Source organism: Gobio gobio (assembly GCF_949357685.1).
Source record: "Gobio gobio genome assembly, chromosome: 18".
NCBI classification, from domain to species: domain Eukaryota; kingdom Metazoa; phylum Chordata; class Actinopteri; order Cypriniformes; family Gobionidae; genus Gobio; species Gobio gobio.
The window spans coordinates 2,640,850-2,666,636 of NC_137111.1; the positions used below are offsets into that span (position 1 = coordinate 2,640,850).

The window sequence follows — 25,787 nt, forward strand, 5'->3', positions numbered from 1 at the left end:
CAGTGTGAAGTTGGAACCAGGCACAACTAGGGGGCGAGCACTCTCGCGCCAGGCGTCTCAGGGAGATGCAGACTATAAAAACGAATGAAGGTGTGAGGAGTGGCCCACCCAGCTGCCTCGCAGATGTCTAGAATAGAGGCCCCAGAAAGGAGGGCTACCGAGGAGGCCATGCTCCTGGTAGAATGGGCCCTCACGGCTAAGGGTGAAGGCAAGTTGCGCACCCGATAAGCCATGGCTATAGCCTGGACAAACCAGTTACTAATCGTCTGCTTTGACGCAGGCAGCCCTTTCTTGGGTGAACCAAAACACACCAACAGCTGGTCTGACTTTCTCCACTGAGCAGACTTCTCCAGATAAATCCTCAATGCCCGCACGGGGCAGAGGAGGTGAAGTCTGCTCTCTTCCGCCGTCACGTGAGGTGGAGGATGGAATGCCTGGAGAACCACTGACCTTGCCCTGTTAGATGGCACCTTGGGCACGTAGCCCTGGCTGGGATGCAAGATGGCTTTAACCATGCCAGGGGCAAACTCCAGGCAAGTCGGCGTGACCGCCAAGGCCTGGAGGTCCCCCACTCTCCTCAGAGAAGTGATGGCAAGGAGAAAAGCCACCTTGAAGGTCAGTATTCTCGCCTCAGCCGACTCCAGCGGCTCAAAGGGGGCCTCAGCCAACCCCTCGAGCACCACTGCCAGGTCCCAGGTTGGGACCCTGGAATGAGCCGCAGGCCTCATCTTCCGAGCCCCACGGAGGAAACGTACAACCAGATGGTGCCTTCCCAACGTCGCATCACCTAAAGGTGCGTGGAAAGCCCCAATGGCAGCCACATACACCTTAAGTGTGGACGGGGAAAGACCGGCGGAGAAGCGGTCTTGAAGGAACTCCAGCACTGAAGCCACTGGGCAGTCAACTGGGTTCACCTCCCGCTCTCTACACCAAGTGGAAAATACATTCCACTTTAGGCTGTACAACCTCCTGGTGGATGGAGCTCTGGAACTGAGTAGGGTCTCCACAACACCTGCCGACAGGCCCTCTGCTAGGAACTGAGCCCCCTCAGGGGCCAGACCCAGAGATCCCATACCTCTGGCCGTGGGTAGAAAATCGTACCCCCGGCCTGAGACAGCAGATCCCTCCTCAGAGGGACCTGCCATGGGGGACCGTCCAGCAGGTCGATGATGTCGGAGAACCATACCCGAGTGGGCCACCGGGGTGCTACTAAGAGAAGGCTGACGCCCTCCCGGCGGACACGTTCCAGAACTCCCGGGAGCAGAGCAATCGGGGGAAAAGCGTTCAGACGCAGCCTCGGCCACGTCTGCACCATGGCATCCAGCCCCAGAGGGGCCGGATGAGTGAGGGAGAACCACAGCGGGCAGTGGGACGTCTCTCGAGACGCAAATAGATCCACTTCCACCGGGCCCAGCCGCTCGCACATAGCCTCCACCACCTCGGGGTGGAGCCGCCATTCCCCGGGCCTCAGCCCCTGCCTTGACAGGATGTCTGCTCCCTGATTTTGGTCCCCGGGAATGTACATCGCCCTGAGGGATGACAACCTCCCCTGGGACCACAGGAGAACCTGATGCGCCAGTCTGCAAAGAGGGCACGACCTCAGGCCCCCCTGGTGGTTTAGATACGATACTGCCGACATATTGTCGGATCGTATCAGGACATGGTGGCCGCGGAGGTCCGGGAGAAAGCTCCTCAGAGCTTTGTAGACCACCAGCATTTCCAGGCAGTTGATGTGCCAGGAAAAATGCCGGGTCTCCCACAGACCTCTGAAAAAGCGGCCTTCCATGACCGTGTCCCAACCAGTGAGGGATGCGTCTGTTGAAACGGTTTCCCGGCAACATGATGCTCCCAGCACTGGCCCCCGGGACAGGAACCAAGGTCTCTTCCATATGACAAGGGAACGAAGGCATCTGCGCGTTACCCTGATCATACAGAATGAATTTCCCCTCAAGGAAAGCCCCCTGGTTCACTTCCGCATCAGGACATGGTGGCCACGGAGGTCCGGGAGGAAGCTCCTCAGAGCTTCGTAGACCGCCAGCATTTCCAGGCAGTAGATGTGCCAGGAAGAATGCCGGGTCTCCCACAGACCTCTGAAAAAGCGGCCTTCCATGACCGTGTCCCAACCAGTGAGGGATGCGTCTGTTGAAACGGTTTCCCGGCAACATGATGCTCCCAACACTGGCCCCCGGGACAGGAACCAAGGTCTTTTCCATATGACGAGGGAACGAAGGCATCTGCGCGTTACCCTGATCATACAGAATGGTCTTCCCCTCAAGGAAAACCTCCTTGGTTCCCAGCCACCACTGTAGGGGTCTCGTGCAGCAGGCCAAGAGAAATTCTGTTGGACGCAGCTGCCGCAAGTCCCAGCAGTCCTAAACTGCTGTACAGTGATGCCCGAATGGAGGAACCTGATAATGATACGCTTCGCCCCCGAAAGCGAACCTCAGGAATCCCCCGTGACACAGAAGGATGGAACATGGAAGTATGTGTCCTCTTTAGATCCACCGTGACAGACCAGTCCTTAGACTGGATCTGAACCACGACACTCAAGCATCTTGAATCTGAATCTCCTCGGAGAACGATCCAAGTACCTCCGATCTAAAGTTGGACGCAACTGGCCATCCTTCTTAGGAACTATGAAGTACCGGCTGTAGGACCCGGACTCCCTGACTGGCGGAGGAATACGTTCAAAGCCTCCTTAACCGACAGGGAGTGTACTTCCTGTTCCATTACCCGCACCTGCTCTGGGCCGACCACAATCCAGACCACCCCGTTAGACTTCGGGGGAGGGAACTGAACTGCGGCCTGTAACCCCGTTCTACAGTACGCAGGGCCCATGCAGATATATTCGGAGGCATAACCATGCGCCGAGATAATCTGCTAAGGGAACCAGCCTCTCGAGGCCGGCCTCGGGTGTCAACCGAGCCTCCTCCCCGACCCCCTGAAGCGGCTAACCGGCAGGGCGAAATCGAGGAAGATTTTCGGTGTGCGTACGCGTTTGCTGGACCGCCGCAGGTCTTGCTAGAGGCGGCTGGTGCAGCGCGCGTGCGCTGAGAAATGATGTGGCCCGAAACGTACTAGACGGCGGGAGCACAACATCGATTCCCAAAAGCTCCACAGGGGAGGCGACCTCGATCGCTCCTACCCGGGAGAGGGGGCCGGCCAGCAGGGGCCTCATCTAAGGGAGCAGCTCGACAGGGCCGCAACCTCCAATCTTAGATGGATATCCAGACAAGTCAAACACGCTTGGGCGACAGACTGATTAAGTATCTAACTTAACAAAGTCAGATAACATGACACTCAATTCCTCAGAATTAAATGTCATCATAATCACCCAAACCGTGCAACCTGGTCTGAATGATAGGCTGAGTAAAAAAATACATCTAACTCCTCATAGTCAGATAATATTTTAATTTAATTCCTCGTAATTAAATGCAGCCATAGTAAGGTGAAAGCGAATACTGTTCGATTATATTATATACGGCTCGAAAATCACACGTTGCCTCAGCAACGCGGCTCAAGCAGTTATAATACAATTGGCCTTCCTTCCTCGAGAAGAAAGCCAAACAGTATCACATTTCACAAATACGGTGAACATGGTCTGAATAATAGGCTGAATATCTAACTCCTCAAAGTCAGATCATATTTCATTTAATTCCTCAGAATAAAACGCAGCCACAATTATCAGACAATACTGCTTAATTGTATTATATACGGCTCGAAAACCACACGTTGCCTCAGCAACGCGGTTCAAGCCGTTATAATACAGCTGGCTTTCATCCCTCGAGAAAAAAGCCAAACGGGCGCGAGGCTGAAACACCCGAAGGCGCACGGCAGTACGCGTCGAGATATTTCTGAATGAAAACAGCCCGCCCCCTCAGGAGCTGACTGCATGCCTCGCACCCACAGTATCCCTTCTCACCGTGTCACGTTGTATCACTCTAATAACAGACCCAAACCTGCGCGCCGCCTCGGCAACTCGAGGTTGAATCTGCATTAGGAAAAGGCGAGCCTCGATACGGAGCCCATCTAATTCCTCAGAATCAGACAGCTCACGCATCGGGTCCTCCACCCCGGGGGAAGAAGCCGCAGCGCGGGCTTCCACGCGGGGAAGGAGAACAATGGAGCTGTCACCGGGAAGGAGAAGATGCATAAGCACTCTCAAGTTCCCCTGACAGACCCATCTGCGAGTCCATGATAGATCAACCGTGCTGCCTCAACAGCACGGGACCGGCCATGGAATTCGCGAGCCCTGTATGCTTGTGAAAACAACGTTAGTAGATAACAACACCAAATACTCTCAGACTGGTAACACAGAGCGCTAACGCTGAAGAGCAAAAAAGCTATCTCTGTTTCGTTCAGACGTCTCTTTGTATCTTCCGGGTATGCCGTCACATACGACGTCATCACGCAACACCAATCGGATTGGGCTGATTTTACAGTTTCTTCAGACGCTTTACGCGAGGGGTGTTCCCCAAAGTGTCGTCACGATGACGCAGTTCGAGTTCCCTCGAAGGGGAACACGAGCTTAATGGGACGTCCTCCCCATAGAAAATTAATGGGGTCAAATTTTGGGCAGCTCCTGCACCCCAGGGGAACAACTTATACCCCATTGCGATGTGTCATCTTACAGGGCCTGTCAGCCTCTTCAAATGTGGTAAGTCACGAGTTTCTACGAAATCCTCGCTCGGAGCTACGAGGGGTCAAAATTCGTCGCAATGTTAAGTCAATGGGATTTTTCGGCTACTTTTTTGCCCCTGGGGCGAACATCGTACCCCCGACCTCTTAGAAAAGATATAGCACACCATTCCCGTATAGGCCGGTCGTATTCATGGGTCTGTGACAAAAAATGTGGGAGGAGAAGCGCGCCGAAAAAGTGTCCAGAATAAAGAATAAGAATAAGAAACCGTTCCTGGGTGAGATAGTAATAGTGATGCTACGCAAGCACCACTAACAATAACCGGGCTGTACAGTGCAACATGTATGTTAATGCATTTGCTGAAGTGGCATGTGTGAGATTTCCATGTGTGTAAAACAACAGTTTTCCATGTGTGTAAAACACAGCCGCTGGTTTGAGTGTGAGAGTAGTTGATGCCACATGCGTCTCCCGCTCAATATCCTTCAGAAACGAGAGTATGTTTAGCGCAGGTTAACTGGCTGAGACCTACACACCGGCAAATCCACTCATCATAAAACCAAAGCTTAGGTAGGATGTAAATGTAGTTTAGTTTAAAGTTTTGTGTGAGCTCAGGTGCGCTATAAACGGGTGCTCTTTTCTCGCTTTGTATATATAATCCATTCATAATTTAAAGAAAACTTTTTCTGACAGACACATTTAATTATAGGAGTGAATCCTCTAAATTCTTCCGAGATTACTTACATATCTCAGTGCCAATGCCATGGGCATGCGGAATTTGCATTCGTAACTCCGCCCCACCACGTGGGTATATAAGGAAGTACGCTGGCAACATCGCATTATGTTTCTGCTTTGGAGCCAAGAGCATCTCTTCACTCCTGCAAGCCTGATTTCTGAAGTCCTCTCTTCAGTCTTCGAGACGAGCGGTTCTCCAGGGTGTTGGTGTGACGGCGCGTTCCAGCGATCTCACATTGCCTGCCTGCTGATCTGTGCAGTGATCTGCAACAGCTGTGTGTGTTTTCCCTGGGCGCTTCAGCACTCTGCAGAGCTTTCCTCTCACAAAAAGAGCTTGCACGTGGCACGTCTTTTTCAAGACGGTTCGCCTGCGCACTTCTGGGTGCGATCGATCTCCGTTGCTGTCTTATGGGCACAATCACTGCTCGAAGTGTTTGGGCTTCAGCACGTTCGGGCAGTGTTTGTGGATGTGCCATGTTCCCACTGCAGGAACATGACCATCGTGATGTTGCGGTCGAGACTCAGTGACCTCTGTAAAGGAGGGAGAGTCCCCTCTGCCACACCCCAACCTACCGTGAATGCTCTGTTGCGCACTACGGTGTCCACGGAGTGCTTCGACGTGGCGTGGTTAAGCGCCCTCCCAAAGCCTGTGGGCTCGTCCACTTCGGTGGCAAAGTCCTGCAGAGCTATGGGGCAAGCCGCCGCCCCCATGCTCATGCACGAGGGTAGAGCTGACCCAGGGCTCTTCAATGAGTTGTGTGCCACCACCGACCCCACCCTCCGGGCGATGAAGGTGACCACATGCTCCCTGGGTCGGGCGATGTCCACAGCTGTGGTCCAGGAGGGACACCCGGCCTTACCTGGTGATGTGGGGAAGGCTGAGTGAGCCCGCCTCCTCAACTCGCCCATATCCCAGGCTGGCCTTTCTGGCGGCACGGCCGAGGACTCCGCCCAACAGTTCTAGGCCGCCCAGAAGCAGACTGAGGCTGTAACACATACTGCCCCGGCGGCCAGCTGCTGCACCCGGCTCAGTCACCTCAGTCTGCTTACCACCGAGGGTGCCCTCCCCACTAGGTACGTCTGTGGTCCGAATTACCCCACTGTTATAGTTCCTGGGAGCCTGGCTACGTAACGTCCCTCTGCCACATCCGCTGTATCGCTGGAACGGCCAGGAGTTCAGTCTTGGCGTGCTCAGTTAGGGACACTACATTTTTCTAAATTTTTCAACAAAATATCCAAATAAATCTAATTATTAAACTAAATTAACCATGTAAACTAAATTACTGATCTAAAGCCCACACTGTCGCTGTATGATAATTGAAATGAACTGATGACATCACCGTTTTCACCAGAATGGCTATATCAAATTATGTTGCGTTATTTTCCTGTTTAACACTGTAAAGCTGCTTTGAAACAATCTGCATTGTTAAAAGCGCTATATAAATAAGGTTGACTTGACTTGACTTGAATTGACTTGAATTGGCTCCTCAGCAGGTAAACATAATGCGATGTTGCTTATATACCCACGTGGTGGGGCGGAGTTACGCATGTAAATTCCGCATGCCCATGGCATTGGCACTGCCATTGGGCGTTTTCATCTCGAAGATGATTGGCTTCTAAGCGAAACCCCCATTCGTTAGTCACTGACGTTATATCTCCGTTCCCTCCTCAAGGAACGAGGGTTACATACGTAACCGAGACGTTTTTTTGTCCAATAATTAAAAATTCATTTTTTTCTGAATTAAGTTGTAGGAAATTACTAGTCATCCAATTTTTTATATCAGCTATGCATTCCGTTAATCTTGTGAATTGGTAAGTTTTGTCAGGGCATGAAGAAATATAGAGCTGAGTATTGTCAGCATAACAATGAAAACTAACCCCATGCTCCCTAATGATATCTCCCAGTGGTAGCATGTAATGGGTGAAAAGCAACGGTCCTAGCACTGAGCCTTGCGGTACTCCATAATGAACTTGTGATCGGTGTGACATCTCTTCTTTTACTGCTACAAACTGATGACGGTCAGATAGGTATGATTTAAGCCAGTGGTTCCCATTCAGTCGGTCACGTTCGATGTACGTCGGACGTACCGACGAATTGGGATCACTTCTGGGAGCCCCTATCAGCTTCGAGCTATCTAGAACCGGCCAATGAACAATTGGCGTGCGAGATTTGCATCTCACGCTCCGCCCCCGCGCCGCGGGTATAAACAGGAAGCGAGAGCGAATGCACGCTGTCATTCACTTCGGAGCCAAACGGCGCATGAAGACGACTCTCATTCATGAGTTTATCGCTGCTATCAAGCAAGAGGAACAAAGAACCGGAGAATCCAGGAAACGCGTGTTGGAGAGACGGCACATTTCAGCGGGATCGCGCTGACTCATCGGCTGCCTCTGCAAGCAGAGAAAAACTGCTGTTTTAACAGCAACAGCAAATCTGTTGGTCTGGTTGGGCGTTTTTCCTGTTGAGTACAGGCACGGGCTGCACACAATCCCGTGCGCTGTCGCGTTTCCCCCTGAGTGCTTCAGCACAGAGCGTTTCCTCACAAAAGAGTTCACGGGTGACGTGCCGTCCTTTTCAGGATGTCTTACCACCCGTGCGTTTCTGGATGCGGTCGTTCCCTGTCCCCTGCTGACGGTCACAATCGCTGTCTCACGTGTTTGGGCACACAGCACGCTGAGGCGGCGTTTGTGGATAGTTCATGTTCCCACTGCGGGAACATGACTATCTCGGAGCTAAGATCGAGACTCTCCTACCTCCGGGCTGGGGGAGTCCCCTTACCCATCCCACGAACCAGGGCTGCCCCTTACCCGGGCGGACCTGCTTCTTTGGATGGCCAGGGTGATCTGAGGATTACATTTAGGGCAAACCCGCCGAGCGACCCTCCGCAGGCCCCTAATCCCTCAGCTCCGCAGCCGGTAGAGCCTCCAAGGGAACCCGCTGGACCCTCCCACGGGAGACCAGTGGTGACTTTTGGAGCTCCAGCGGACGAACAGATGTCGATCGCTGCATCGGAGGGGGAGTTTCAGTCCTCAGAGGATGAAGGGTCAGCTGTACTGCCTCCCTCTGGGAGAGTGGCAACGGATGCCCCGGACCCTGAGATGGCTGCTATGCTTGCCCGGGCCGCCGAAAGGGTTGAGCTCGAGTGGAACCCTCCACCGTGTCCCGAACCCTCTGGGTTGGACGATTGGTTCCTCGGGGTGGGTCGCGCTGGTTCTCAGCATCCCGCCCCGACACCTTTCTTCCCGGAGGTGCATGAGGAGCTCACGAGGTCGTGGACGGCACCTTTTTCTGCCAGAAACCGGCCGAGTGACTCCTCCCCCCTCACTACCCTCGACGGCGAGTCAGCCAAGGGTTACGTGGGGATCCCGCCAGTGAAGCGCGCCGTCGCGATGCAACTGTGTCCGGCGACCGCCTCTAACTGGCGCGGTGACCCACGTCTCCCGTCCCGGGCCTGTAAGTTCTCTTCCGGTCTGACCGGGAAGGCTTACAAGGCCTGCGGGCAGGCTGCGTCCGCCTTGCATGGCATGGCGTTGCTTCAGGTCCACCAGGCCCAGGCACTCCTTGACATGCATGAGGGTAGGCCTGACCCAGAGCTCCTCCGGGAGCTCCGGACGGTGACGGACCTCGCCCTCCGGGCGACGAAAGTCACCGCCCGTGCCATCGGTCAGGCGATGTCCACACTTGTGGTCCAGGAGCGGCATCTCTGGCTTAACCTGGCTGACATGAGGGAGACCGATAAATATCGGTTTCTGGACTCCCCCATCTCGTCAGCTGGGTTATTCGGCGACGCGGTCGAGAGCTTCGCCCAACAGTTCTCGGCCGCCCAGAAGCAGACGGAGGCGATCAAGCACATCCTGCCCCGGCAGCCCGCTGCTGCCTCCACCCCGCCGCCGGCGGCAGCACCTCCGACTACTTGTCGACGAGGACGTCCACCCGCCGCCGCCTCCGCCCCCGCCAAGGCACCGCAGCAGCCTTCCACCAGCCAACGGCGTGGGGCCGGCCGTGGGAAGGATGTCCAGCCCGCTCAGGCCGCTGCCAAGCCAGGTTGCAAGCGTCGTCGCAAGCGACCCTGAGACGGGCCGCCCAGAGATGGAGGAGACTGCTCTGAGGGAGATGGCTGCAGCACCACTCCTTCCCCCGGAGGAGGGCCGGGGGAAAATCTTTTGTTTTTCTGTTCCGAAAACATCAATAAAAGAGCAGTTTCCAATATCTCTGGGTGCCAAGAGAGCGCGTTTGGCGGTGGTCGACGCTCCCATGCCTCGCCACCCTCAAGTACCTCTCCCTTCACCAGCAGGGGACGCCGGCTGTCGGGACGCACACAAGCGGCCTCCCCACACTCGCACGTCCCCTCCGCGGATGCAGGTAAGTGTTGCACAGCACACTCAGATCCCGCTGCGGGCCGCTCCCATGCCGTCCGAGCCGGATCCCTGCGTTCCGCCTCGCTGCCCCGCTGCGGGTACGTCTGTGGTGCCAATGGTCCCCCTTGCTCGGAGTCTGGGAGCCTGGCTAGCGCTTCCCAGCCCGTCTCGGTGGCTCATCCGTACCATCAGACTCGGCTATGCGATTCAGTTCGCCCGGCGTCCCCCCAAGTTCAGGGGCGTTCACTTCACGACTGTAGTGGAGGCGGACGCCCCCGTGCTCAGGGCGGAGATCGCTGTCCTACTGGCGAAGGACACGATAGAGCCGGTCCCTCAAGCCAATATGAGGTCCGGGTTCTACAGCCCGTACTTCATTGTACCCAAGAAAGGCGGCGGGTTACGACCGATCTTGGACCTGCGATTCCTGAACCGGTCCCTTCACAGGCTGCCGTTCATGATGTTAACGCAGAAGCGCATCTTCAGGTGCATCCGTCCCCGAGATTGGTTTGCAGCGATCGACCTGAAGGACGCGTACTTTCATGTCTCGATTCTCCCTCGACACCGGCCCTTTCTGCGCTTCGCGTTCGAGGGACGGGCATATCAGTACCGCGTCTTACCCTTCGGCCTGTCCCTGTCGCCCCGCGTCTTTACGAAGGTTGCGGAGGCGGCCATTGCTCCCATGAGAGAGCATGGTGTTCGCATCCTCAACTACCTCGACGACTGGCTGATTCTTGCCCAGTCGCGAGAGCAGTTGTGCGAACAAAGGGACAAAGGGCTCAGTCACCTCAGCCAGTTGGGACTTCAGGTCAACTAGGAGAAGAGCAAACTCTGCCCCACGCAGTGGATCTCTTTTCTCGGTATGGAGATAGACTCGGTCGCCATGACTGCGCGCCTCACCGAGGAGCGCGTCCAGTCGGTGTTGAACTGCCTGAATTCGTTCAGAGGCAGGACAGCGGTTCCACTGAAACATTCAGAGGCATTCAGAGACTTTTCAGAGGCTCCTGGGGCATATGGCATCCGCAGCCGCAGTAACGCCGCTCGGATTGCTTCATATGAGACCGCTTCAACGCTGGCTACACGATCGAGTCCCGAGATGGGCGTGGCACAGCGGTTCCCTCCGCGTCCAAGTGACTCCGAGGTGCCGCCAAACCTTCGGCCCGTGGTCGGACCCTCTGTTTCTCCGGGCCGGAGTTCCCCTAGAACAAGTGTCCAGGCACTCAGTTGTCTCCACGGATGCCTCATCCACGGGTTGGGGTGCCACGTACAACGGGCTTGCAGTTTCGGGTCTGTGGACGGGGCCTCAACTGCAATGGCATATCAATTGCCTCGAATTGTTAGCAGTTCGTCTTGCACTCAGCCGCTTCAAAGTGCCGCTCAGAGGCAAGCACGTTCTGGTCCGGACGGACAACACTGCGGCCGTAGCGTACATCAACAAACAGGGTGGTCTACGCTCCCGTCGCATGTCGCAACTCGCCCGCCATCTCCTCTTATGGAGTCAGAAGCATCTGAGGTCACTTCGTGCCGTTCACATTCCGGGCCTACTCAATCGTGCGGCCGACGAGCTGTCACGTCAGCAGGTGCTTCCGGGAGAATGGCGACTCCATCCCCAGGCGGTCCAGCTAACCCGGAGTCGTTTCGGGGCCGCACAGGTAGACCTGTTTGCCTCCCCAGAGACGACCCACTGTCAGTGGTTCTATTCCTTGACCGAGGGGACCCTCGGGTCGGATGCCCTGGCCCACAGCTGGCCCCGGGAAGAACGCAAGTATGCGTTTCCCCCAGTGAGCCTTCTTGCGCAGACACTGTGCAAAGTCAGGGAGGACGAGGAGCAGGTCCTGTTGGTCGCTCCGTATTGGCCCAACCGGACTTGGTTCCCGGAACTAGTGCTCCTTGCGACAGCACCTCCCTGGCCCATTCCTCTGAGGCAGGACCTCCTGACCCTATGGCACCCGCGTCCGGACCTCTGGAAACTCCATGTTTCGTCCCTGGACGGGACGCGGAGGTTCTAGGTGACCTACCGCAGGCGGTAGTTGACACCATCACTTCCGCTAGGGCCCCCTCTACGAGGCGCCTCTATGCGTTGAAGTGGAACCTGTTCGTCGACTGGTGCTCTTCTCGCCGAGAAGACCCCCGAAGATGTCCGGTCGCATCTGTGCTTACCTTTCTACAGGATGGGTTGGAGCGAAGGCTGTCTCCCTCCACCCTCAAAGTCTATGTCGCCGCTATCGCCGCTAATCATGAGCTCGTAGATGCAAAATCTCTAGGTAAGCACGATCTGATCGTCAGGTTCCTTAGGGGAGCGAGGAGATTAAATCCACCTCGTCCTCCCTCCATACCCTCTTGGGACTTAACTCTGGTGCTAACTGCACTACAGAGAGAACCTTTTGAGCCTCTGCAGTCAGCTGAGTTGAAAGTTCTGTCGTTAAACACAATACTCCTGACTGCGTTGGCCTCCATCAAGAGGGCATCATGTGATCATGAGACCCCGGCCTGGATATGTGCCCAAGGTTCCCACTACTCCCTTCCGGGACCAAGTGGTGAGCCTGCAAGCGCTGCCTTCGGAGGAGGCAGACCCAGCCCTAGCTTTTCTCTGTCCCGTCCGTGCTCTCCGGACTTACGTGGATAGAACGCAAAGCTTCAGGACCTCAGAGCAGCTCTTTGTCTGTTACGGAGGACAGCAGAAGGGAAAGGCTGTCTCCAAGCAGAGGATGGCCCACTGGATAGTGGATGCCATCGTCTTGGCTTATCAGTCCCAAGACGTGCCCTGCCCGCTCGGGTTAAGATTCCACTCCACTAGGGGTGTTACCTCTTCCTGGGCGCTGGCTCGTGGCGCCTCGCTGACAGATATTTGTAGAGCTGCGGGCTGATTCTATACGTTCGCTAGATTCTATAGCCTCCGTGTAGAGCCGGTGTCTTCCTGTGTGCTCACTTCCCATAGTCAGTAACACCGAAGTACCCGTTCTAGTGTCGGCTTGCTGCGCCATTCCCTCCCCTATGGTAGACGGATGCGTGCGCTTTTTCTGCTCCAGTCGAGTTCCCCGGAACGGCGAACCCTGTTGAGTCCTCCGCAACCCACGGCAGTCGGACGTGGCGGAGCGTTCGACGCCAGGTCTAACACTCGTATGCATTGGTGGAACTTGTGTTAGACTGGGTTCCGTATGTAGTGACCCCCACGGCGGTCCCATATGTGTATTCTTCCACGGTACGGCTCCCTACGGCGAGCCCGTGTCTTTCCCTCGGCAGAGTTCCTCTGCCGACGTACGTCGAACATGACCGACTGAATGGGAACGTCTCGGTTACGTATGGTAACCCTCGTTCCCTGAAGGAGGGAACGGAGACGTACGTCCCGTCGCCACAGTTGCTGTACCATCACTGCAGGTCGAGCCACTACGTTTGGCTCCTCAGTGAAAAACAGCGTGCATTCGCTCTCGCTTCTTGTTTATACCCGCGGCGCGGGGCGGAGCGCGAGATGCAAATCTCGCACGCCAATTGTTCATTGGCCGGTTCTAGATAGCTCGAAGCTGATAGGGGCTCCCAGAAGTGATCCCAATTCGTCGGTACGTCCGACGTACGTCTCCGTTCCCTCCTTCAGGGAACGAGGGTTACCATACGTAACCGAGACGTTTTCAAACCCTGGGTTGCCAGAATGATTTAAAAAAAAGTTACATTAAAAATAAAAAAATAATAATTTTGTTTTCATAAAATCAGTCTATAGGCATATATAAAAGGAATAATTTTGCTAAATATATTTGACTTAAATAATTAACAGATTAACAAAAAGAAAGAAAAAACTGCGACTGAGCTGCTGAGTTTGGTTCATTATCGTGAGGCACGGCCCTCCTCAAACAAGTTCACGGAAAGGAAACCAGGCGACAGAAAGCACATCTTGTTTTTTATTTTATTTTATTTTACAATAGCACAATGTAAGTAAACACTTTGCAATTTTGAACGATGTCCTACTCTTATTATCTGTATGACCAAAATTACGGAGGATTTTATGTTTCATTCGCATGGGGACGCCTCCCGCGCACAAAAACATATTCCAGCATTGCAAACTTGACGGTCAGTTCATTATCAACATAAAATAGTCAACCTAACATATAAAAAGTTACACAGCTCAGTTTAAATAATCAGTAGTAGCCTACAATTCGTGCCATTCAGCGTGAGCCTATAATAAATAATCGTGAGCCTAACGCTGGTTACTTTCAGATTCTCATGAAATTATTTAGTTTTGGCTTTATAGTTATATAGGCCACTTATATTTTTAAATTCTTGATCTGTTTTGAATACCATGAAATTTATAGGATTTGTAACGTGTTGTGTCCCGAGGAAACTCTTGATAGCTCACTTAAGCGGAGTTATTGCAGACACGGAGGCGATGGACATTTCACAGCTTCACTTTATTCCCTGTGAAACTCGCGTAACAGTCCGTCACAAACGCTATACCGTCCACAGCGTTACTTAATATACAAAACAACTTGATTTGAGCAACAGAAAACAGAAAATAACCCGCATACATGGGAGTGCTCGAGGCGCAGGGCGCACATACTTTGCAGACAGTTCAACAGGGAGCATGCAGCTCTTAAAGGGGCCACACCATATTCCTACTCGTTACAATTTGTTGTGGAGTGAGGGGAACTAAAATAACCTATAGCTATGTTTGTAGTGTTTATAATGTTTGTAGTACATTATAACATTTTGCTTTATTTACCGGTATTATTTCTGAATGCAATGCAATCAAATGTGACTTTTTTCAATCAAACAATTAATTGGTTAAAATTCTTTTTGCTAACGATTAACCAGTTAATTAGCCTCACGTATATATACATATATATATATATATATATATATATATATATATATATATATAGAGAGAGAGAGAGAGAGAGAGAGAGAGAGAGAGGTCGAGCTATCAAATTAGTGCAGAATCAACTTTGCATTGTGAATATGCATCAATCATCAAAAGTGTTTGTGTGGAAAAGTACTGAACTGAATCTTTGTGCCATCTAAGCCGCGTTTCCACCGCAGGAACTTTACCCCGGAACCAGGAACTTTGGGGGGGAACTCGGTGTGTTTCGACCGCAGGAACCAGGGTCTAAATGAAGTTCCGGGTAAATATTTCCCCCTCCAAACGGCCCTGCTTGCGAGGTGGTACTTTTGAAAAGTTCGCGAACTTTCGGGGGTGGGACTTGGGCGCTGAACATGCTGATTGGTTGAGCTCTCGCAGCATTTTTTTTTTCACCGCCATATTTACAAGTCTTTTGCGAGGTGGGTTTCGTGGGTTCTGCGTTCAGTAAATATTTTCTTTGCAACAATGGAGTTCAACAAAAAATTTGACCGATGGACCGACGACGAGGCTCAGGCTTTATTGAGCATATAAGCGGAGGAGGACATCCAGCGGGAACTGGAAACGGCGACCCGCAATGAAAAGGTATAACATTACCTGAAGATATCGACTCGGTTCCAGTCACACTGGAAAACAGTGCAGAGAGAAGTTGAAGAAAGTAAGACAAGATTACAAGAAATTAAAGGATAACAACCGGAGCGGCTCCGACCGGCGTATCAACAAGTGGTATGACCGCCTGGACGCGTTGTTGGGACACAGAGCGTCCTTTTCTGGTGCAGCGGTAACGAAAGACTCGGCTAGTGCGTTGCTGGAAACCATCCAGGAATCCGAGTGGGTTGAAGGTAAATATCTCATCTTGGTATCATCTATTAAACTCGTTGCAGTGTTTAAACACGTTGCAGTAACTTTTTTTCAACGTGCTTTTCCAGACGTAACGAGTGGCCCCAATGAATTGCAGGCAACGGAGACCAACGTGTTTTCCCCCGCGGTCACCAGTACACGTTAGCCCTCGCCCCGTGTCTCCTGCCGAAACACACACACGCCAGAGGTATAAAGCTGACAAAATGTGTATATATTTAAAAACTGATGTGTAATCCTTAATGGTTTTGAGTAGTTTTGTTGTTTTTAATTGTAAACTTAAATTGCCCATGATAAAAATTGAACACTGGGCAGTTTTCAAGCTGGGCAAACAATTGTTCATTATTTGTGGTGAAAACACTTTAAATAATTAATTGATGGTTTCTATTGTTTCATGGTTGCCTTGTGTATTAATTTCCATGTGTTTCTGTGCAATTTTTCTACTTAGAGAAAAGGAAAAGGGACTGTGACTTTCTTGATGCAATGAGGGACATGGAGGATGCTAACCGGGCCGTCCTGCAGCATGGACAAGAACAGACCAATATATTCAGCTGTTACTGGAGAGCCAGGCCGAGGAGAGATGAGGAGGCAAGAGCTGGCATTCCACCAGTCAGAAGCAGAAGAAAGCAGACGGCAGCAGAGGGACTTTCAGACCGGGTTTCTGTCTGTTCTTGGATAGTTTGTCCAGTCGTTCAAGAAGTATCCACAATGACCAGCCGCTTGAATGAAGCATTTGCACTACCACATTTGTACTTTATATATTGTACGTGTTGGCACAGCTCTTGGACAGGTTACTGAAAAATACACTTTTTTTTATATTGTTGTTTTCACATTTTATATTTTCATTTTATTGTTCTAGTAATTTATTTGTCTTTGCACACTTTTATTTTAATTTTGTAAGAACTAATCTGTCTAAAATAAAGTCAAATGTGTAAAATGTCCCTGTGTCTTTAATTTCCACATTCTAACTATATAACCACATTCTAATTGTATTCATATAGTGTAGGAAGCAAATAAAAGGGCTGCTGCTCGCAAGTCTTTCTGAATATGCACATAAACATATCTAGAAAACCCAAATATTATATTTTTAAATGTATAACTACGGGAATGTAGTATAATAACTTATAACCACAACTTAAGTGAAGCCATAAGTGTGGTCCTGCTTCATTTCAAATTTGAGGAAGAAATCTCAAAATGTATGCATTTAATGAAGCATATTGTAATACTAGTCATGTGATTTTTTTTTTTTTTTTGTGAATGCTAAGAGATGTTATTGTGATAAAAAAATAAAATACTTGCAGTATAGTACCTAATCTTTCCACCGCTCAGTCTATTGTTTTCATTCAATTAACCTTTCACACATCTGTCATGAATGACTGAAACCTCATTATCCTTTTATAGAAAATATTTTGTTTTGGAATTGAGCTATTACAACACATTCAGATTTTGAATTGCCCATCATCCCATTTTGCATTAAAATTGTCAAACCAGGTGAAAGTGCACGTTTAAATAAGCAGTGTTGGTAATGTGTATACATAACCAGCGAAAGCAGCGCTGCTTGCATCTCCTCCACTTGTTATTGTTGCAGACAGTATCGCGCAAAAGTGATTTCTGTCCGTCGCTGACTGGGAGGAGCAGTCGCGCGCATTCCCACGTCATCTGACTAATTTGCCTAATCTTCCCGGTACTTTAGACCGCGGTGGAAACGCAGACAGTAGCAGGTCTGGGGGAGAAAAAGTTCCTGGGAAAAAAGTTCCTGGAAACGCGGCTTAAGTTTGAGTCAGTATTCGGGAGAGGGCTGCCTCCGGTGGTCAGAAGAGGGAATCACGGAGTTCGTCTATGTGACAATAACATAATACTCACTACTCTTGAGTACTTTTAAAAGGGCTACTTTTTACTCCTACTTTGAGTAGTATATAGGATAGGTACTTTTACTCTACTAGCACTTTTACTTGAGTATGCTTTTTCAGTACTCTTTCCACCACTGTTTGTAACTCTGATGAGAGCAGTCTCAGTACTATGATACGGTCTAAATCCTGACTGGAAATCCTCACAGATACAATTTCTTTCTATAAAGGAGCATAGTTGTGAAGACACTGCCTTTTCTAGTATTTTTGACGGAAAGGGTAGATTTGAGATTGGCCTGTAATTGACTAATTCTGTAGGATTAAGCTGCGTTTTTTAAAAAGAGATTTAATAATAGCCAGCTTAAAAGTTTTCGGTACATATCCTAATGACAAAGATGAATTAATGATATTAAGAAGAGGATCTATGACCTCTGGAAGCATCTCTCAGTAGTTTAGTCAGTATAGGGTCGAGCATTCATGTTGTTGATTTTGATGATTTAACAAGTTTAGCCAATTCTTCTTCTTCTATAGCCCAATTTACTGTTTGTAAACACACAGGATGTGCGCGCAGGTACAAAATAGTTAGATTAAAAAAGATTAGGCTATAGATTATTTATAGATATATATTTATAGATGACTAATTATAGATTATTAGATGTTATTTTCAAAATGTTGTCCGCATATTACAATAGTTTGTCACCCAGTGATAGGGCTGAGCATCACCAGCGCTGGTCGGCCAAAATACTTTTTTTGTATGTGAAGCTGTTTTATGTGAATATTATGACACGAGTGAAGCACAAACATTTATTTACAAAATAAATAATAGGTTCGTAATTAAATGTTACATCGCAGCCATGGAAACATATGAATTCATAACGAACGAGTGGCTTTGTGAGGTGAGCTAAATTTAAGCTTTGCCTATACGTTTTGCGATCTTGTCACCCGATTTTCCACGAATTTAACAATAGGCTTACTCCATTTAAATCTACTGGATATGAAATATCTTATTTATTTTCCAAAATCTTTCCGTCTCTCACAGGAGATTATAACCTACACGTTTTTTCCTTTTGTTTGGATTTAATTAGGAGTTTGCATAAAACAAAATGTTCAACCTCTGTTGCACCAGTGCTATGTGCAACAAAAGTTAACGTACAGCCCTGAATAATAACATATTGAGTGAAAATGATTATATGTATTAATGAATGCCACCTTATTGTGAAAATAAAGCCCCCCTACACCCAAGTTCCAAATCAATGCAATTTCAAAGGAAGGGCTTCAGAGGCTCTGCACGATCCCAGAGGAATAGGGTCTGATCTTATCCTTCCTTTGAAACGGCATTGATTTGGACCTTCAACCGTTGGTTCCCATTGAAGTCCATTATGTGGAGAAAAATCCTGGAATGTTTTCCTAAAAAAAAAGGAATTTCTTTTCCACTAAAGTAAGAAAGACATGAACATCTTGGATGAGATGTGGGTGAGCAAACTATCAGGACATTTTCATTTTGAAGCAAACTAATCTTTTAAAGGAAATAAAGTAAATATGAAGCTCAAATACTCAACAGCTTTAGTGTTAGTATGACATTAAACATTAAAGTGTCTTTTTTATTTAGTTATCGTTCCATTTATGAATCTATTTATCTTTTCATTCATCTTCTTTTGTCTTTGTACTGCTGCAGAATATTATTCACTTCACATTTAAATGAATAAAAGTATTTTAGTGAAGCTTCATCAAACCAACATCAAGTGATTTTAAAGCTTTAATCTGTGAAAAACTCTGTTCTTCAGGCGGGGTTGATGAAGAGAAGAGAGTGAAGGCGGGATATTCAGTCACTCTAGACTCTGGTCTCACTGAAGTGAAGGATGATGATGTGATTCAGTGGAGGTTTAGAAACACTGTAATCGCTGAAATCAATGCAACGGCCGACAGCTTCACTGTATATGATGATGTTCCTGATGGGAGATTCAGACACAGACTGAAGCTGAGCAAACAAACTGGATCTCTGACCATCACAAACACCAGAACTGAACATGCTGGAGATTATGAACGACAGATCAACAGTGTGAGCAAGAGATTCAGGCTCATTGGTGAGTTAAATATCAGTTTCACGTGTTATATTTTAATCAGCACAAAGATACAATTATTAATCCAAACTCCATTTTGCTTCTGTTGTTTAATGATGATATTCATTTAAAATTAAAATGTCAAACCATGTACTTCTGTAAATGACTGTCTCAATCTGTGTTGAACTCTGTTTCTGTTTGTGCTCTGTGTGTGTGTTTGGTGATAAAGCTGAAATATCAGAGATCAAGGGATCTTCAGTCACTCTAGACTTTGGTCTCACTGAAGTGAAGGATGATGATGTGATTCAGTGGAGGTTTAGAAACACTGTAATCGCTGAAATCAATAAACCGGCCGACAGCTTCACTGTATATGATGATGTTCCTGATGGGAGATTCAGAGACAGACTGAAGCTGGACAATCAAACTGGATCTCTGACCATCACAAACACCACAACTGAACATGCTGGACATTATGAACTACAGATCAACAGTGTGATGGTTTATTTCTATCTCACTGTCATTGGTGAGTTAAAAAACGTTTAGGCCTTTTTTTGTAATGACAAAATTGAAAATAATTAATTCACTAATTTGTTAGTTTTATTGTTTATTTTACATTTTAAAATATGTAATTTAGTAAGACATTATGAAGTAATTTAACATTATTAATCTGTGACTGTTCCTGTTTTTTCTGTGCGTTTGGTGATACAGATGAAGTGAAGTTACTGTTAGTGAAGGAGGGAGATTCAGTCGCTCTATACTCTGGTCTCACTGAAGTGAAGGATGATGATGTGATTCAGTGGAGGTTTGGAAACACTGTAATCGCTGAAATCAATAAACCGGCCGACAGCTTCACTGTATATGATGATGTTCCTGATGGGAGACTCAGAGACAGACTGAAGCTGGACAATCAAACTGGATCTCTGACCATCACAGACACCACAACTGAACATACTGGAGATTATGAACTACAGATCAACAGTGTGATCACGAGATTCAGGCTCATTGACTTTGGTGAGTCAAATATCAATTTCACATGTTTTATATTTTAATGAGCACACACAACCCAAGTTAGATTGAAAATGGACAAACCCAGCGGTTGGGTTAAATGTTTGCACACCGTGCTGGGTAGTTTTATTTAATTTAACTATTTAAAAAAAAAATACAATATTGCTCGCTTAAAAAGAACCTAAAATATGTTGGAAATTAATGTTTATTAAATGAAAATGTATTAATACGTTTAATGAATGATAATTAAACAAACATGTATTAAATTGCTTATTAATAAATGTTCACCTTTTGATTATTATTGTTGCCTCTAGTAATTATGTGTCTGATTTTGGGTTCTTTTTAAGCCATATAGTCATTTTTAAAGAATAGTTGGGTTAAATAAAACTACCCAGCATGTTGAGCAAATATTTAACCCAACCTCTGGGCTAAAATAACCCAATCGCGGGGTTTGTCCATTTTCAACCCAATTTGGGTTGTTTTTAGAGTGCAGTAATTCAATTGTTAATCCAAACTCCACTTTGCTTCTGTTGTTTAATGATCATATTCATTTAAAATTAAAATGTCAAACCATGTACTTCTGTAAATGACTGTCTCAATCTGTGATGAACCCTGTTTCTGTTTGTGCTCCATGATTATGATAGTTTATCCAGTTCTCAAATCAGTGAAGGCGGGAGATTCAGTCACTCTAGACTCTGATCTCACTGAAGTGAAGGATGATGATGTGATTCAGTGGTGGTTTAGAAACACTGTAATCGCTGAAATCAATGTAACGGCCGACAGCTTCACTGTATATGATGATGTTCCTGATGGGAGATTCAGAGACAGACTGAAGCTGGACAATCAAACTGGATCTCTGACCATCACAAACACCACAACTGAACATGCTGGAGTTTATAAGGCCACCTATATGAGGACTATCCTTCTCTCTGTCCATGGTGAGTTAAAAAAAGGTTTCAACAGTTTTTTGAATGAAATTAATCCATACACTATTTTGCTGTAGTTGTTTTATGATATTGCTTATTTTACATTTTAAACTATTTAATTCAGTAAAGCATTATACATTTATTTAACAGTATTAATCTGTGTTTCTGTTTTTTCTCCATGTGTGTGTTTGACAGATGAAGTGAAGTCAGTGTCCGTGACGGAGGGAGATTCAGTCGCTCTAGACTCTGGTCTTACTGAAGTGAAGGATGATGATTGGATTATGTGGTGGTTTGGAGATGAAAACATTTTAATAGCAGAAATCTATAAACGGTTCAACATCATCGCTGTATATGATGAACGTGCTGATGGGAGATTCAGAGACAGACTGAAGCTGGACAATCAAACTGGATCTCTGACCATCACAAACATCACAACTGAACATGCTGGAGATTATGTGCTAGTGATATATTCAGCAGAACTCTCATCAAAAGCATTCAGAGTTTCTCTCTATGGTCAGTAGAGATCATTTGTCCTGTCCATTAAATATTATTAACTGTTCAATATTTAATCATTTTACAGTTTGAGATGACAGACCGAGTTCACTCACACTTATTGGCTGAGCTGATCTCAGTTTGATGCTTTTATTCCTCAGACCCTGTCCACTGCTGTGGTCCCACTGAAGCTGTGATCCGATTGGTCCTCTCTGCTCTGGTGGGCGTGGCTACTGTCCTTATTCTGGTTTATGACATCAGATCCAGAAGAGCTGAAGGAGGTCAAGCTCATATTCACACATCAGGTACATGATTGATGATGTAATTTCTCATGATCTGATTTGCATAGACTGTATTTTTGAGAGATTTAATTTTAATTTATGCCTTTATATGTTTTTCAGGAAGTGCTTAATCCTAAAGCAGAACGCTGAACTTTAAAGATTCTTCAAGTGTGAAGCTTATTTGCTTGCTCTTTCTCTTTCAGTGTCAGATTTTTAAAAAATCCCATTTGTTTATATTTTGCTACTTCTGCTGTATATCTGTCATATGCAGTGGTGTAAAGTATTTGAGTAAATGTAATTCGTTACTGTACTTAAGTATCTTTTTGGCTACTTTGTAGTTGTACTGAGTTTCAAAGATATTAGCAACTTTTACTCTGTACTTGGATACATTTTTGAACAAGTAAATGTACTTTTTACTCCAATACATTTGTGTTTAGTAATGCAGTTACACATTACATTTTGCATGGCACCTAACTTCTTCTGCAGCAGTTTATTTCTGTTATAAAGAAGCGATATCGCGATCTAAGGGCATTGAAGGGACTATATCTTGTGTGTTTTGTCTTTATTCACCCAAACATGTCACCAAGGCTTCTTTACGTGAATGCGAGAGCATTAGCAGGGAGTTGATGAATCACAAGTGTTTGATTTATGAGTTCATGACTGCAGCCGCTGATGAAACCAGCACATCCAGTGCAAGAAGCCTTTGACTATTTCATTTATCCGCTATATTGACCAGACCTTTTTGAAGGATATGGGTTTACTTATGACCTTTTTGAGCACTTGAGCTGAACTGAGACTTGAGAGTTTGTAGACGTTTAAGAGGCTGTTTTGTCGCCTTTGAGGTGTTCAGTTTTATTTAGTTTTTAAATCATCTTACAAATCAAATGTTTCTTATTTTCACTGGTATGTCTCTCAGGTGTCGAGGACTATGAGCCTATATTTAGAGTAAAATAATGAAGTACTGTTAAAATCAGATACTCAAAGACTTTTACTCAAGTCATATTGGAATTGGTGACTTGTAACTTCTAATGGAGTCGTTTTGCTGTAAGGAATCTGTACTTTTACTCAAGTATGGTTTTCAGGGACTCTTTACACCTCTGGTCATATGTTTCTGCTTGCCTTTATCAATAAAGTTTTCTCACTTTAAGAGTCTCTCCATGTTTTATTAAATGCACATTTCAGCAGTGTGCCACATATAAAGCTTTACATTATTAAAATGTTAAAGTAACTTTGCTTTATTACTTTTTGCACACTTGTTACACATAGTAAAAACTAAATGAGTAAAAATAAACTAATTCAATAATTTGGTTAGGGAAAAAAATGTATTCAGTTAGTTTACATGCAAATACTGTATATATATATATATATATATATATATATATATATATATATATATATATATATATATATATATATATATATATATATATATATATATATATATATATATATATATTGATTTTTGAACCCAACAGTCACAATGATACACAAACATCTACAGATCTCTCTGATGGTAAAAGCTGATACTTGATATAGTGATATATTAGGGGTGCATTTGGAAGTTGACAATGTGAAGAAATTAAGTTTTCTTTTTTCCCGAAACACACACAAACAGGACCTTACATAAAACCCTTAAAATCAAGTAATTATTTTATTAGACAAACTCAGGGTTTCCTGGTTTTGGATTTTTCCCCTCCAAAAAGCAGATGTTAGATATATTCCGGTCAATTATGTTACGGATAAAATAAGTGTTTGTTCATAGCTTGGAAAAATACCTACAATTTTAAATAGTCACCTGACTGACAGAGTATATATCCCCTTACCAAAATAAAAAAATTATAATCATTATCACTTTATGGAAAATTTATTTAGAGGTATAATACCTTTCCATTTTCACAAAAGTAGTTAAATGGTCCAAACATTTTCTCAAACAAGACAAATTTGTATATGTTGTTTTGGAATAAAAAAACCTTGATGGACAAAGGACACCTCTGGTAATCTCACAACACTAAACATGTTATACAGTAGGCAACTGGGTATTTTTGAAAATTAAAAACTCAGCAGTAACTCAGTTGACCACACGAAAACATAGTTGACAAAGGTAACACAGTTGACTGGACTTGAGAAATGTTTACTTCCTTTTTTTAGTTCCTGTCCTTGGCTTTGTCCGAGATCGCCCCCTATACCCTTCAATAGGGCACTATTTGATGGGACAGCCATTTGTAGTGGTGTCCGAAATTATTGTGGACATTATTGAGTGCACTTATTCAATCCCACAATGCACTGCAATAACGAGTGTACTGATGTACGCTTAACGGCTAGAGAATACCCATAATGCACTGTGATATCCGCATGCTGAATGAATTTCAGCCTCTCACCATAATATCATACAGGTACAAATTCCTTTTTAATTGATTATTAAATTAATTGATTATTAACTATTATTAGTTACCATGCCAACAAGGTCAAGGTGTAAAGCCGAAAGTTTACTTCTTTAGCGTATGCACACAGCCTTGAAAAGTGTATTTCTTTTTACTCGTATGCATACTCAGGCGTTTGACGCATGCACAGTTTTGAGCAATCTCTCACCTTGAGTTACAACCCATGTAAAGACTGCAAAAAAAATATAACCTTAATGCAGTATAGGGGTTGAACTTGCAATAGACTTGTTCCATAACATTAGCTGCATCATACAGATGTGCAAGATACTATTAACTAATTCACAATTAATTCAAAAGCCATAACCACAATGATATATTAATTAACAATTAGTTAACAGTCATGTGCCTCAACAAGTAAAGCCATGACATAATGATACCTTTGCAAATCGTTAGCTAATGATTAAATAAAGCAGACAACTGGAAATTGAAATGCATGGCTTGGCTAACAATAGTAACAACATTAACATCAACTGATTTGAAGTTTTGAATGCTGAAATTGTATTTACCCATGGCAGGCAAAGAATAGCCTGGCTCCGCCCTCCTACGTACTTCCGCTCAATTTTCATTCTCCTTCAGTGCTCCATCTGGGATTGCGGTATATTATCTGGTTTTCTTTGGTCAAATTTTAACTGGTCGAATCAGCAAACAGAGGGAGTGGCTGAGAACGATGACGTTGATGGTGTGCGCTAGTTTGAGATGACATATGACACGACCAAACGTTAGCAATTGGTTATGGCAAGTCCAGAGCGTCTCTGGGCAGATCCAATAGTTTTAAACTTCAACAGAGTTCCCGCCTTCAAGGAAGTTAATGCTTGTCAATGGGGAGTGGCCTGACTCTCTGTACAAATGAAATGTATGAGAGTCTGGTAGGACCAGGCTAGGCAAAGAAGACATTCCAGCCAATAAGAATCTCCCTTGACTTCAGTGCATTCCAACATATCCTTGAGATATGGCCATGTGTGATCCCTGTCGGGAATCTCGGGCAGGGTACAAAATACAGCTCAGCTCCCCTTAATAAGACATGGGCTCCCCTGAAAAAATTATTTGTGAAATTTCGGGGGGTCTAAAAAAATATTGACAATGTGTTATTTTGAAGTGTAATTTCAGTTTTGTGTAATGTGATCATAGTGGATTATTACATTTACATTTATGCATTTAGCAGACACTTTTATCCAAAGCGACTTACAACTGAGGAGTACAGGAAGCGATCCGTCATGAGGAGGCAGCGAAACAGAAATTGCCTGAAGTACTACGTTTTGGACATTGCACAGAGCATCACACACTAGAGCAGGGAAGAAGTAGGG

The 25,787-nt window shown here is 46.4% G+C and overlaps 1 protein-coding gene across 1 annotated transcript; it reads left to right on the forward strand.

The window, feature by feature from the left end:
• Window positions 1–5,876: 5,876 nt before the first annotated feature.
• LOC307142561 (uncharacterized protein) lies at window positions 5,877–23,188 on the forward strand (the record flags this gene model as incomplete). Its single annotated transcript, XM_079843530.1, has 7 exons — window positions 5,877–6,234; window positions 19,063–19,362; window positions 20,047–20,349; window positions 20,988–21,281; window positions 21,465–21,782; window positions 21,923–22,066; window positions 22,163–23,188. The coding sequence occupies 7 exons, from the start codon at window positions 5,877–5,879 to the stop codon at window positions 22,171–22,173; spliced, it is 1,728 nt and encodes a 575-aa protein (XP_079699656.1). The 3' UTR covers window positions 22,174–23,188.
• Window positions 23,189–25,787: the final 2,599 nt, after the last annotated feature.